Consider the following 11,526-nt stretch of genomic DNA (forward strand, 5'->3'; position numbering starts at 1 on the left):
ACATTTAACATGTAACCCAAGCATGTTTTCACATAAACTTTGACAAAAAATCTTTTAGACAATAATAGCGCAAACAACAAACCGAGATTTCTCCACCTTGTGTGATCACCACACAATACATCTGCCTTTCGAAAAAGCAGTAACGTTTATCGAGAGGTAGGAACATTTTCCAAAAACGTTTTTGTTCATATTTCATTCTTCGGCGCCATCGACTGCTACACATCTAACACCTAAAGCGGGTATAGAGAAAAAATAACGAAAAGGAACAAAATCTGCCAATTGCATAAATAAACCCTGAAACGAAGGGCTTCACCAAATAAGGTCACAGTCCATTGTAGGCTGGACCACCACCCCCTTCAGGGCAGACCCAGTTGATGTTCTGACTGGGATCCTTGATATCGCATGTCTTACAGTGAACGCAGTTTTGTGCATTGATCTGTAATCGCATCTCACCCTCTTCACCGCCCTCAAGCGGAACGTACTCGTACACGCCTGTAATACATGTGTTGCTTCATGAGTCAAGTTTCGATGTATTAGGCCGATGTTTTTTCGGTTGTATGTTTTAATAGTACACGAGCTGCAAGCAAAAAAGTCAAAATCATCTGTACGTTCAACTTGAAAAAGTTTCAGGGTCTGTGGGATCGTTTCAATGATTTTGTGAAGTGTATTTAAAATTGCCCATATTATTTTGCTTGGAGAAGTTTTTAGAATATACACTACAAATGAATACTCTTCATTAGGGATGGGCCGAGCCGAGCCAGAACCCGAGTACTCGGTACCGAGCATCGCTGGTTTTAATGCTCGGTGCTCGGCCGAGCAGTTGCACAAACTGACCCGAGCGTTAAATTTGCATATTCATGCCCTGCTAACATACGAAACTAATGTTTTAAAGGGTGTCTATGAACAAAAACGAATGATTTTTCAAATGTATTAGATAGTGGAAAAACGCGTACTTAAAGGGCATGACAGCTTAATAAAACACCGCCGGTGACGTAAGAGACCTTGTAGAGCTGAAACGTAGAAAGGGGATTTTTATGACGTCATAATGCACCGAGCGTGCTCGGCCGAGCACCGAGCATTAAAGTGAGATGCTCGGTGCTCGACCAAACAGAACATTTGCAGTTTGGGCACATCCCTACTCTTCATATAAAACAATCAAAGTCAATTAAACTTTAGGTTATATCTTTTTCAACTAAATTAATTTCTTTTTTTTTCTTCGTTTTAAATTCATTTTTAACTATTGAGTCAAAAAGGGTATTGAACTCTGTTTGTCGAAAGAATTTAATATTACGTTGGGTTTCCCATACTAGAGCATGAATTTACAAGATGCAGTTACAACAAAATGGTAAAAATCGCAACTTCGAAGCCAACAGTTGTCTTGATCAAATATATTTTCACAGCTTAAAGCATACTTGCTTACACTCACAATGTATAAAAAATTGAAACTTACCAGCTGGACAGAAGCGCTGTTCAGGTCCATCAAACATCGCTAGATTTCGCATAACTGGTATATCGTCATTCTTCAGTGTGAGATGGGCAGGTTGATCATGATCATGGTTGGTTCCACTCAACGCAACAGATGACAGAAGATCGAATGAAACTTCGTTGTCAGGTTTGGGATATTCGATTTTGCGGCATTCAGCGGCAGGTTTGAGATGCTTGTAGTCAGGACCTATAACCGATCATAAAAATGATTACTTTTGCAATAAAATGTGCTTGAAAGCCTGAAAAAGGTTTGTTTCAGTAATGTATTGCCATATTGGTACAGAAATATATTTTTCACTCGTAAACTCGTAATTCGTTCACTCGCTACCATCTTACGTCGTTGATACTATGGATTTAAATTTTAAAGTCTTTCTGAATTTAACGCTAACGGCATTGCTTGTAGTGTTTGTATTGTCTCTGTATAACTGTTTTATCCCACATCAGTGGTTTTTAACCTCGGGTGCCAACCTATTTTGAGTGCAAGAACTGTTCTTAGGGATAACAGTTCAATCAATAGGATTATAGTTCTTTACGGAAAACGGAGAAAGGCGTGCAAAAACGTTTTGGTAACTTCCAGGGGTCAAACAGCTAAGAATCACTGCCATATACTATCACTATGAACGCTGTGCTTTTCCGGCAACATATATGTGACAACATATATTTTTTGCATGGTGATGAGCAAAAAAGTCGTGAAGACTGTCATAGCGTTGTAGCAACTATCAGCAAAATGTGAAAGGCTACTTTCGTTCAGTGCTGCTGTGCTGGGTTTTGACAGATCGTTATTACGCACGATAAAAACATCCTGTTCGGTGGATGTTCCATCACATCCTCGCAATCTAGCACACCTGCAGGAAGGATTAGTGATCACTACGTCCGTTGTGTATTGCTACGAAACGAGCTCTTGTGCAAAATGAATTTAAAAGTTAGAACCCCAGGAGTAAAGTAAAATACACCGTGAGTGTAGTTTAAAAAATAACACTTTATAGCATTGCAACACAAAACTAAAAAGTTGTTTTTTTATTTACCCGCAATTTAAGTATACGATGTTACAGGGCACAGTTTTAAACGTAAATTCATCATGTTTAAACTATTAAACTTTTTTAATTAAACTTTACAAGCACTTCTTCCTTACCAAAACGTGGGATATAATCAGCGTTACACACAAAAAAGACGTACAGAAAACTATGTCAATCCCTTTAAAAAATCCCCTTCATGAAAGCAGACCTCCGATATAATTCACGTAAAATTTTACCTTAGAAATGAAGTTAACATTACCAACAGATTCACCCACCTTTTGACTTGAAGGTCCAGGGTTCTTTACCCCTTCCGATAATATAGAAGAGACCGGTGTACATCATTCCACCAAACAGCCCCAATACTGATTCAAACGATATTCTCACATTACGAACTCCTTTTAATTCCTTCCACAGCCAGCTTTGTTTCAGATTTTCTTCGTACTCCGACACAAACAAGCCTTGTAGAACAATCAAAATCTTAACGCAACTGAAAAAAACTAATACTGCAGCTGGTCGTATGCGGTTTTGCAAAAATCTGCATGACAATCGTCTCATTACAAGTGTTGGCTACAAAACACGAATGGACGGCTATTATTTTTCGTGTCAGTGAATAGTCTGTGTTTTTCAGAACTCAAAATCCAATTTTGGTTTAAATTGTGGAAAGAATCAATGCTAGACACATAATCCTGTTTTTGACAGCCCAATGTTAAGCTTTAAGCCGTTTAAAAGGCTTGGCGAGCAGACCCAAGTATATTAAACACTCTGCAGCGACACCTCGTGATTCATATTTTACATTTTAAGGGTGTTTGCGCATAACTACATACATCTTAATCGCTCTATGTTGTCAGGCGTTTTAGACTTGTGATGGGTTGTTTATATAAATGTCAAACCAAATCAAAAAAAACTAGAAGAGTGGCTTTCTGATATACTTCCATTTTATATATTCTATACGATATTTACCAATTAACTATACACATCATTTGATCTACACATATGATTGTTTTTGTAAACAAAAACTGATGGGTCCCCACACGCGCGTTTGTGCGGATTTACAGTAAACAAATGTTGCGGTGATTTTTACATTGTTAAGGACAAATTTTTAGAAAGCATTAACCCAACAATAAAACAAATGTTCGTATTCTTTTTGCACTATTATTGTCATGTAATTACAAAATTAAAAAAACCTAACAAAGACTTAAATCTAATCGCTTGCTTTGACCCAGATATAGTCCTCCAAGGTCGGGTTTTGAACACAATTTTTTTTAGAAAGCTGTAACAGTTGTGTTACAGACACTTTAAATTAAAAAGCAATTTGCTACAAGTGTATACATAACAAATTGTTTTTCATTTAACTTTGTTTCGCAAAACGAGTACCATTGACCAGTAGTAACCTCTCAGGGTGCACACGCCAAACGACCGTTTGACCTTTTGACACCGTTTTCAATAGCACGCCGTCATTCGTGTTCAACAATACTGTTAAGGCTAATTTATACATGCCTTGAGTATTGACTCCTAAATTGATTGTCAAAAAAACGCTACGTTATGAAGAAAGTTCTGAGCTGTGTTAGTAATACCGACTAGTTGACCTTAAGTAACCCGTGATCATGCGGCAGCCAACCTGACAACGAGCATTTTAAAAAACATTTATTTGGCAAAACTCAAGTTAATTTTTTCATCTTAACCTTTATTAACAAAGTTTTTCTTGACATATACAAAACCGAAGCACGGTTATTAGGTTTAAATCACGTCATAGGTGTAAAACCTTCGCCAAAACTGAAAATGTGAGTGACCACTTAATAAAACGACATAACATTGCTGTGCAAAACAGCTGATTTCTAATCACTGAAACAACGTCTCGTAAACCGTCTGTCCGACGTCAAGCTGAGCCCTCTCGCTATCGTAAACCAGTGAGTTACTCTCTTGGTACTTCTGCCTACAGTGTCTTTCTTGACCAAACGAGCGTTAGACACATTTATGTTTCGGGGGCCTGTGGGTGAACCTCTGGGTCATACGGGGTCAAAATTCACATGGACCATCTTTAGACCAATATCTGTAATGTGTGTAAATTTGAAAAAGTGTGAACCATTTCTTGACCAAAACGTGGGAACAATAGCCGCGCTAAAAATTTCACGTTTTGGGGGGCTGTGGGTGAACCGCGGGATCAAACGGGGTCAAAATTTACATGGACCATCTTTAGACCAATATCTTTAATGTATGTAAATTTGAAAAAGTTTGAACCATTCTTTCTTGACCAAAACGTGGGAACAAATCTGCGTTAGAAAGAAAAAAAGAAAAAAGAAAAAAGAAAAAAGAAAAAAAGAAAAAAAAATATAGACAAAAACAATATGTGTCCCCTTCAGGGAAGGGGACCCATAAATAGGTACCGTTTGTGTCTGATTTTTTGTTCTCGTCAGTCACTGCACTAAACACAGCTTCTGCGCAGACAATCCCACTCTTCATGGCTGTGTGGGTTCCCTTGAGTTTGGGGACGTTCATAAAACCGGGACTACAGCCTTTGAAGACAAAACAGTGTTGTAAGGGCGTTTTCCAAAACGTTCGCATTCAGTACTGAGTCTGCAGAAGTCTTGCAAAAAACGGTGCACTGGCAAGAAAAGTGAGCATTGACTGAAAGGGATGTCTGAAACTCATCTCGCGTTTAATGAGATAAAAGAAGCACACAGTTGGATTCGAGAAGTTGGTCTTTAGCGCAATCGGATCGCTTCAGTTCGAGTACGATTGTTCGGAATACAGTTATTAGCAAACTTCGCTGTTTAAATAACACACCCTTATATCTAACAATATCAGACTTTGACCTCGGGCCACTCGCAGTTTTAATCAGTGCACAAAAGGCGACGAAGTACTTCGGCTTTCGCAAAAGGCCACATACACTAAATTCCTATCCTTTTTTAGTTTTAGAATACTAACCAGCTCTGTAAAAAAACACTAACCTATAAGGCAACCTCCTGGAAACGCAAGTTTCGGAATGCTTTGAAATCCACCCTCGTTCAAAGCACGTGCGCCGTACGCTATCCTCTGGCCACCCTCGAAGATAGGACGAATCGAAGGATGCTGTTTGAAACGCTGGAACTCTTTGAATGGGTTAAGGTACGGATTGGTGTAATCCAGGCCCATCTGAGAAACAAGAACCAGTTTCAATCGCGCAATTTTCTGGATATGTTCGTTAGTACCACATTATCATGAAACACAAAAGTTTAAACATGGAAAGTAAATGCCCAAAATAGAGCAGTGTGAGCTGATATATTAGTAGGTACAATAATTTACTTACGGCAAATCCAACTGCCACAAGTGGTTCACCTTCATCCAGGTGATAAAGAAATGATCCACCGTATGTTCGGTAATCGACAGGCCATCCCACAGTGTGTTCCACGCAACCTGGTTTCCAGTTGGTCTCTTTAACAGACCACAATTCCTACAAGAAAACGTTTTTTTCATTACGTAAAATACAGTAAACCTAAATTATCCGGACTCGTTTGGACCCAAAAATTGTCCGGATTATGCGAAGATCCGATTTATCCGATGTTGTTTTTTAACCTCTAAGTAAATAGTGGTTGATCGGTACAAATTATTTTGAACGGGATCAGGAACTAACCAATAATGATAGAAAAAAAGAACGCAATTTGTTTGATACATGATAACGCATGTTGGCATTGAGTGCCTGAAAAAGTATTCAACTACAATCTGCACAACTGACTGTTACGTCTTACGCATGGTATGCATCGGTCAACACCGTATTCGAGGAATCCTCAAATTCAAATGTTATCCCTACCCCGGTTTGTAACACAAATTGTAGCATCGTAGTCGTAAAGCATGTTTTAAACCGCCTCCCTGTAACGTGGTGGTGTTGGGTACTTGTTGCACTGCATTGTTTTCCGCGGTTTGTAACATTATGTAGCGCATGAACTCAGTTAACTTAACGTCGTTGTTATTAATACCCGACTTAATCACAAATTGTTGCAAGCAGCAATTTATCGCAAAACCAAATTCAACTGAGGGCAGGGGCGGCTCGTGCTAGGGTGCTGCGGAGCTGCAGCACCCCCTAGATATTTTTACTTAATATTCCTACCACAACATTAAAGATAACTTTCATGATACTTATTTTTTTATTGTTAAGTATAATTTTTATAAGTATAATTTCCGCCTTGATCGGCATTTTTTTCATTTAAAAAAAAATTATGGCATTAATATGTTATCTATGGTGGAACTGCAGCTCCACTTTCATGACGAATCGTGACGTTTCATGACGTTTTGCACTTGTGCGCATGCGCACGTGGAAAAGCTATATGCCGGGCGAAATAGGCGACAGGGTGCTGCGGCTCGCGCAGCTCCACCAATCACGCAGCGTGTGAACCGGAGTACAGTTAAATAATTATTTTGCCATCTTTTCATTTATTTGTTTAAAGGTTAGTAGTGAATTTTTAAGATGACTGTAAGTGGGCTTCAGTTTTTGCAGTTATCATTGAATTAAAAAGTGTATCTACCACTTTGAAAAAGAAAAAAGGTCATCTAACACTTTCAAAAGTCACGATTAACCTTTATAATAAAAACCTGAATAAAAAGTTACGAGAACTGAGATAAAACATCTGCTATTTCAAATATGTCATGCAGGAATAAGCAACCACAAGAACTACTCAGTTTTAGTTTTGAATGATATAACAAAGAAAAAATAGCTTTGTGACTGTGAAGTTAAATGCCTTACTGAAATTCAGGCAATATTAAATGCAGAACAAACAATTGCACAAGCAACAGGAATTTTGAAATACCTTAGTGATGGCAATTTCAAGTTTTGGTTTCTTAACACACCATGTGGACAGTATTTGCAACCAAGTGCAATCTTGTGTATTGATATAATGAACATGTACTGTTTCTCTAAACAGTAGCTGCTAAATTGCTTCGCAGGAAATGTTTCTTAAGAATGAACATTCTACAGGGGAGATAGTAGTGACCACCAAGCATATCCTGTTGTTAGAAAAGTTACTGAAACTTTTAAAAAGAAAAGCCAGTTAGCCAGCAATTTCCATGAGTCTCTCAAAGGCAAAACGGTTCTCGTCAACACTGAAAAGGGTGCAAACTTTTCTAAGGAACACCATTATTTCCAAAGAGACTTGGAAATCAAGGAAGCAGCTATTGATTATTTTGCTCAAACTATAACTTTATGATTCATTTTGGTTGTAAAATAGAAGCACAAGGTTTAATAATATGTTTCAAATTTAAGTGAGAGTGTTGTAATTTTCAAAGCTTGAAGAGTTTTGCACTTTCAAAAAAGGAATTATAAGCTATTTGCCACCAAATAAACCAGCAAGTATAGCAGTTAAGAAACTTAAAAACAATTAATAGTTGTACACAAAAATTAAAAAAAGATGTTGAATAAAATAAACAAGTTCTGATGCAAATGAAATGTGCTTGTTCAATTTGTCAGTTATGATACAAATAAAAAGCTTTATGGCTAGTTTTTTTGTGGCAATTATAATCTGTGAAGTGTCATAGAATATGTTGAAAATGCTGACTGTGGCTATAAGTTACTTGATACATGACCATATTATTGACTGAATAGCAAGTGTGTTAGTTAGTAGTCATTGTTATAACCAGTTTTACTTAAATGTTGTCCAACTGAAATACTTCGATCTCTTTCGACTCATTTATTAATAATTTTTTTGTATGTACTGTTGTTGTGTTTTACTGTATTTACAACCGCTTCGTTTTGAGTCTGTGTCACGTGCGTTTTTGTGCCACATTATTACTGCATGTTATTGAGTTTGGTCTGACGCTGTGCAAGTAAACAAAATTCCCCTACCGTCTGTTGTTTACACTCGTGCGCATTATTGCGTAACAACCATTACGTCACAATGGAGTTGCCAATTAAGATTTGTATTAACTTGTTTTTCTACACAAAACAATGGCTAGAAAACTAGAAATGTGGCTTTTCTATATATTGCCAACTTATATGAGTTCAACAAAGGCTAAAATTTGGAGCAGCACCCCCAGAAATTTTAGGCACGAGCCGCCACTGCCTGAGGGGTTCATTTTGCTTCACATGCAAGCAATAAAAATTCTGACAAAATAACGTGTAAGTTACAGATTACAAATGCAGTACAATTAGATGCATTGATTTTCCGGCAAAGGCACAGGCCTTTTGCCCTTCAATAAACAACAACCGCTGAGGTCATACATGGTTCAAACATTTTCCAAAACTCTTATCACTTTCAGGATTATGACAGTTATTGCTTTCATTACGAAGGAAAATACAACTAATTTTGTGTGGAGTATTCACATTTCAAAGGTAGACTACTGTAAAACAGATTTCTTTATCCAACTTCCTGGCATGTTTCTTGAGATATATAATGGCCTGCATTATCCTACACTACTAGACCACACATTAGTGATCATTGTTACATAACAAAGTTTACAGTCAAAAGGCTTCTGACAATGAGACAACGACCCTTGTCACCAACTATCATTGAAGCTATGATAAGACGCTCTTAGCACATTAAAGGTAAAAAAAATCTTTACAAAAATGCCACTTATTACACATACAGTAATGTATATCCTAATCACATATATCGCATACACATGCTGACACATATAAAACACACAGCCTTGTGACATTAATTGAACAGATTGAGTTTTATTTGCTAAAGTATAGGGCTTTATAAAACACATAGAGTTTTATTTGCTGAAGTATATTATATTTGCTAAAGTAACAACAGTGTATGCCCAAAGTTTTGCAGGTGCCAAGAAAGAAATTTGTGTTGCAAGTGTCATACACCATGGTCACTTATACACATTTGTTGCAATAAAAGACTTTACCTTAATACCAATTGCATATGATTGTGGTGCACAATTTTCTCTCAGTTTAAGATGTTCTGATTGATACAATTGCTTTGCAAGAGCTCCATGACAACCTTCAGAAAATATGGTGACTTTTGCATGGAACTCCATACCTCTTTCAAAAGTGTCCTAGCAAACAACCAATTATCTCCATGTTAAACGTTTTGCTACACAAAAAATATGCTTAAGACTTTTGAAGTATACAAACCTTAGGTGAACCATCTTTGTGAATGCCAACATCATTTGTTGCAATTCCTTTCACACTGCCATCTTCATGCCATAAGATTTCAGTACATGCAAAGCCTGGATATATCTATTTCACAAAAAAAGCAATTAGGTGCAATTTTAAATACACATGATATTTTATTTCTACAGCACCTCGACTTCCAATTCCTCAGCTTGCTCACCCAGCCATTTTACAAAGTTTCCAAGACGTACTATGTAGTTTCCTTCATTGTACATTGGAAAACCTATTTATAAACAACATAATGGGGGAATTTTTTGGTAATAAACCATTGTAGTTTAATCAATTTTGAAGGTTATTGTCACCTTTGAGAATTGGTATTGGGATTCTCCACTTTTTGGTAAGAAATGCAAATTTATCATGGGTCACAGGTGTTTTTAAAGGAGCACCCCTGTCTTTCCAGTCAGGAATGAGCTCATTTAGTGCATGCGGTTCCAAACAGGCACCAGATAAAGTGTGGGAGCCTGTTTAAAATGACACAATCTAATAGACAGTACAAAGTCAATAACATAATAATTTGTTACCAATGGCTGCAGCTTTCTCAAAAAGACAAACGCGGATTTCTTTTCCTTGCTCTTTGGCCAGTTGTTTTAAACGAATTGCACAGGACAAACCAGCAGGTCCACCTCCAACAATGCACACATCAGCTTCATCTGCATATCGTTCCATTTCAACCCCTGTAATGAGAAAAAACATACCACTTACGCTACTACAATTGCACAATACAACTATATTTACAAACAGACCTGACCATCTTTCATCTTTGTCACGTGGTACAATGCTATGATGTGTGGTGATTTTTGGCTGACTTGAAGCAGCTCTTGCTCCAAAGGGGATTAAACGCACCCAGTTAGTTTTCTGAGCAACATAATATTGCAAGCCACTTATTTTGAAGGCACTAAGGTGCCTCATAGCCGTTCAGATAAGAAACGCTGATGCTAGTACAAATTGTATACCTTTAAACAATTGTATACCTTTAAAACAACACACTGCGTTAAGCTCAGTAACATGTAACATATTTATCAGCGTAAGTTGGCCTGTATGCAGGTACAAATATCAGATTCGCATTATTATGAAAACCCAAGTAAAATATACAAACACTCTTATGATGAAATTCTCAACAGCAAAATTAGATGCTTGGACCTAAAGTACGTTTAATATACAACACCCGGAGCAGAAGAACTGCAAAACATTACGTAAACTTTCTTCAAGGAGTCAGGAGGATCAAAGATCATTTTGTCACGGTTCAGTGGGCCTAAAAAGAGGCGGAGTTGTTGATTTTGTTTTGCATTTTTTTGGTGTAAAAAGTAGAATTTTTTCTTTACCACTTATTTTACTTCGGTCCTAGAAACTAATATATATATATAATTTATTTTTGTGGTTTCATTTTCATGTTTTTTGTGTTCTAAGGTTTCTTGTGCGATTGTTTTTTGTGTTAAATAAAAAGTACATTTTATAAAATATTAAATTTTAAAGGTAAAGGCATCAAATTTAGTTGGTAATGATTGTTCATGTAGTGATGTTTTACGTTTTATGATTTTTATAAACGGCATGTGTTTCGATAAGTGCTCAACTGCTCATGCTGTCACCTTGTGGGCGAAATAACAGAGGAACACAAACGAAGCGTTGAAAACGTGATCTTTGATAACTTCCTACATGCCACAGTGAGAGTTTTTTGTAACTGATTGTCGATATATGAGCTTTAGACATTGTAGTAATCGTTACTATTATTTGCCACAATTAAACTTTGCATGTGTGTTGTTTCTGTTCGCCTGTTTTAGATTGTACAATATAAAATTCATATTTGTATATTTACCAGCTTCTAGAAAATCCTGCAGTTGTTTTTGTCAGTAGGTACATTAAATAAACAGAACGTAGCTCCAATACCAAGCAACATTGTATTTTTTATATGAAACAATGGGAGCAAATGTAAAT

General features: G+C 37.0%; 1 protein-coding gene across 2 annotated transcripts; it reads right to left on the minus strand.

Annotated features, from left to right (window-relative positions):
* Positions 1–3: 3 nt before the first annotated feature.
* LOC145237281 (electron transfer flavoprotein-ubiquinone oxidoreductase, mitochondrial-like) lies at positions 4–10,587 on the minus strand. 2 transcript variants are annotated; one of them, XM_080100083.1, is made up of 13 exons: positions 10,338–10,587; positions 10,116–10,268; positions 9,897–10,055; positions 9,726–9,817; positions 9,556–9,660; positions 9,327–9,476; positions 5,788–5,931; positions 5,450–5,633; positions 4,886–5,014; positions 2,777–2,959; positions 1,451–1,672; positions 314–492; positions 4–230 (listed from the first exon to the last, which is right to left on the minus strand). In XM_080100083.1, exons 1-12 carry the CDS (start codon positions 10,501–10,503, stop codon positions 323–325), a joined length of 1,857 nt encoding a protein of 618 aa, XP_079956209.1. In that variant the 5' UTR covers positions 10,504–10,587; the 3' UTR covers positions 4–230; positions 314–322. The 2 variants fall into 2 exon arrangements, with proteins under 2 accessions (XP_079956209.1, XP_079956208.1); XM_080100082.1 differs by having other exon boundaries at positions 4–492.
* Between the last annotated feature and the right edge of the window lie 939 nt (positions 10,588–11,526).

The sequence above is a fragment of the Phallusia mammillata genome, chromosome 7 (genome assembly GCF_965637545.1).
Source record: "Phallusia mammillata chromosome 7, kaPhaMamm4.hap1.1, whole genome shotgun sequence".
In the NCBI taxonomy this organism is placed as follows: Eukaryota; Metazoa; Chordata; class Ascidiacea; order Phlebobranchia; family Ascidiidae; genus Phallusia; species Phallusia mammillata.

What these genes read in the sequence shown, in the direction of transcription:
- LOC145237281 (XM_080100083.1), bottom strand. Translation starts at nt 10,503, where the DNA reads ATGAGGCACCTTAGTGCCTTCAAAATAAGTGGCTTGCAATATTATGTT. An exon ending in CTGAGGAATTGGAAGTCGAG is followed by an intron (nt 9,661 to 9,725) that starts GTGCTGTAGAAA and finishes TTTGTGAAATAG; the next exon opens with ATATATCCAGGCTTTGCATG. An exon ending in CTGGACCTTCAAGTCAAAAG is followed by an intron (nt 1,673 to 2,776) that starts GTGGGTGAATCT and finishes GATCGGTTATAG; the next exon opens with GTCCTGACTACAAGCATCTC.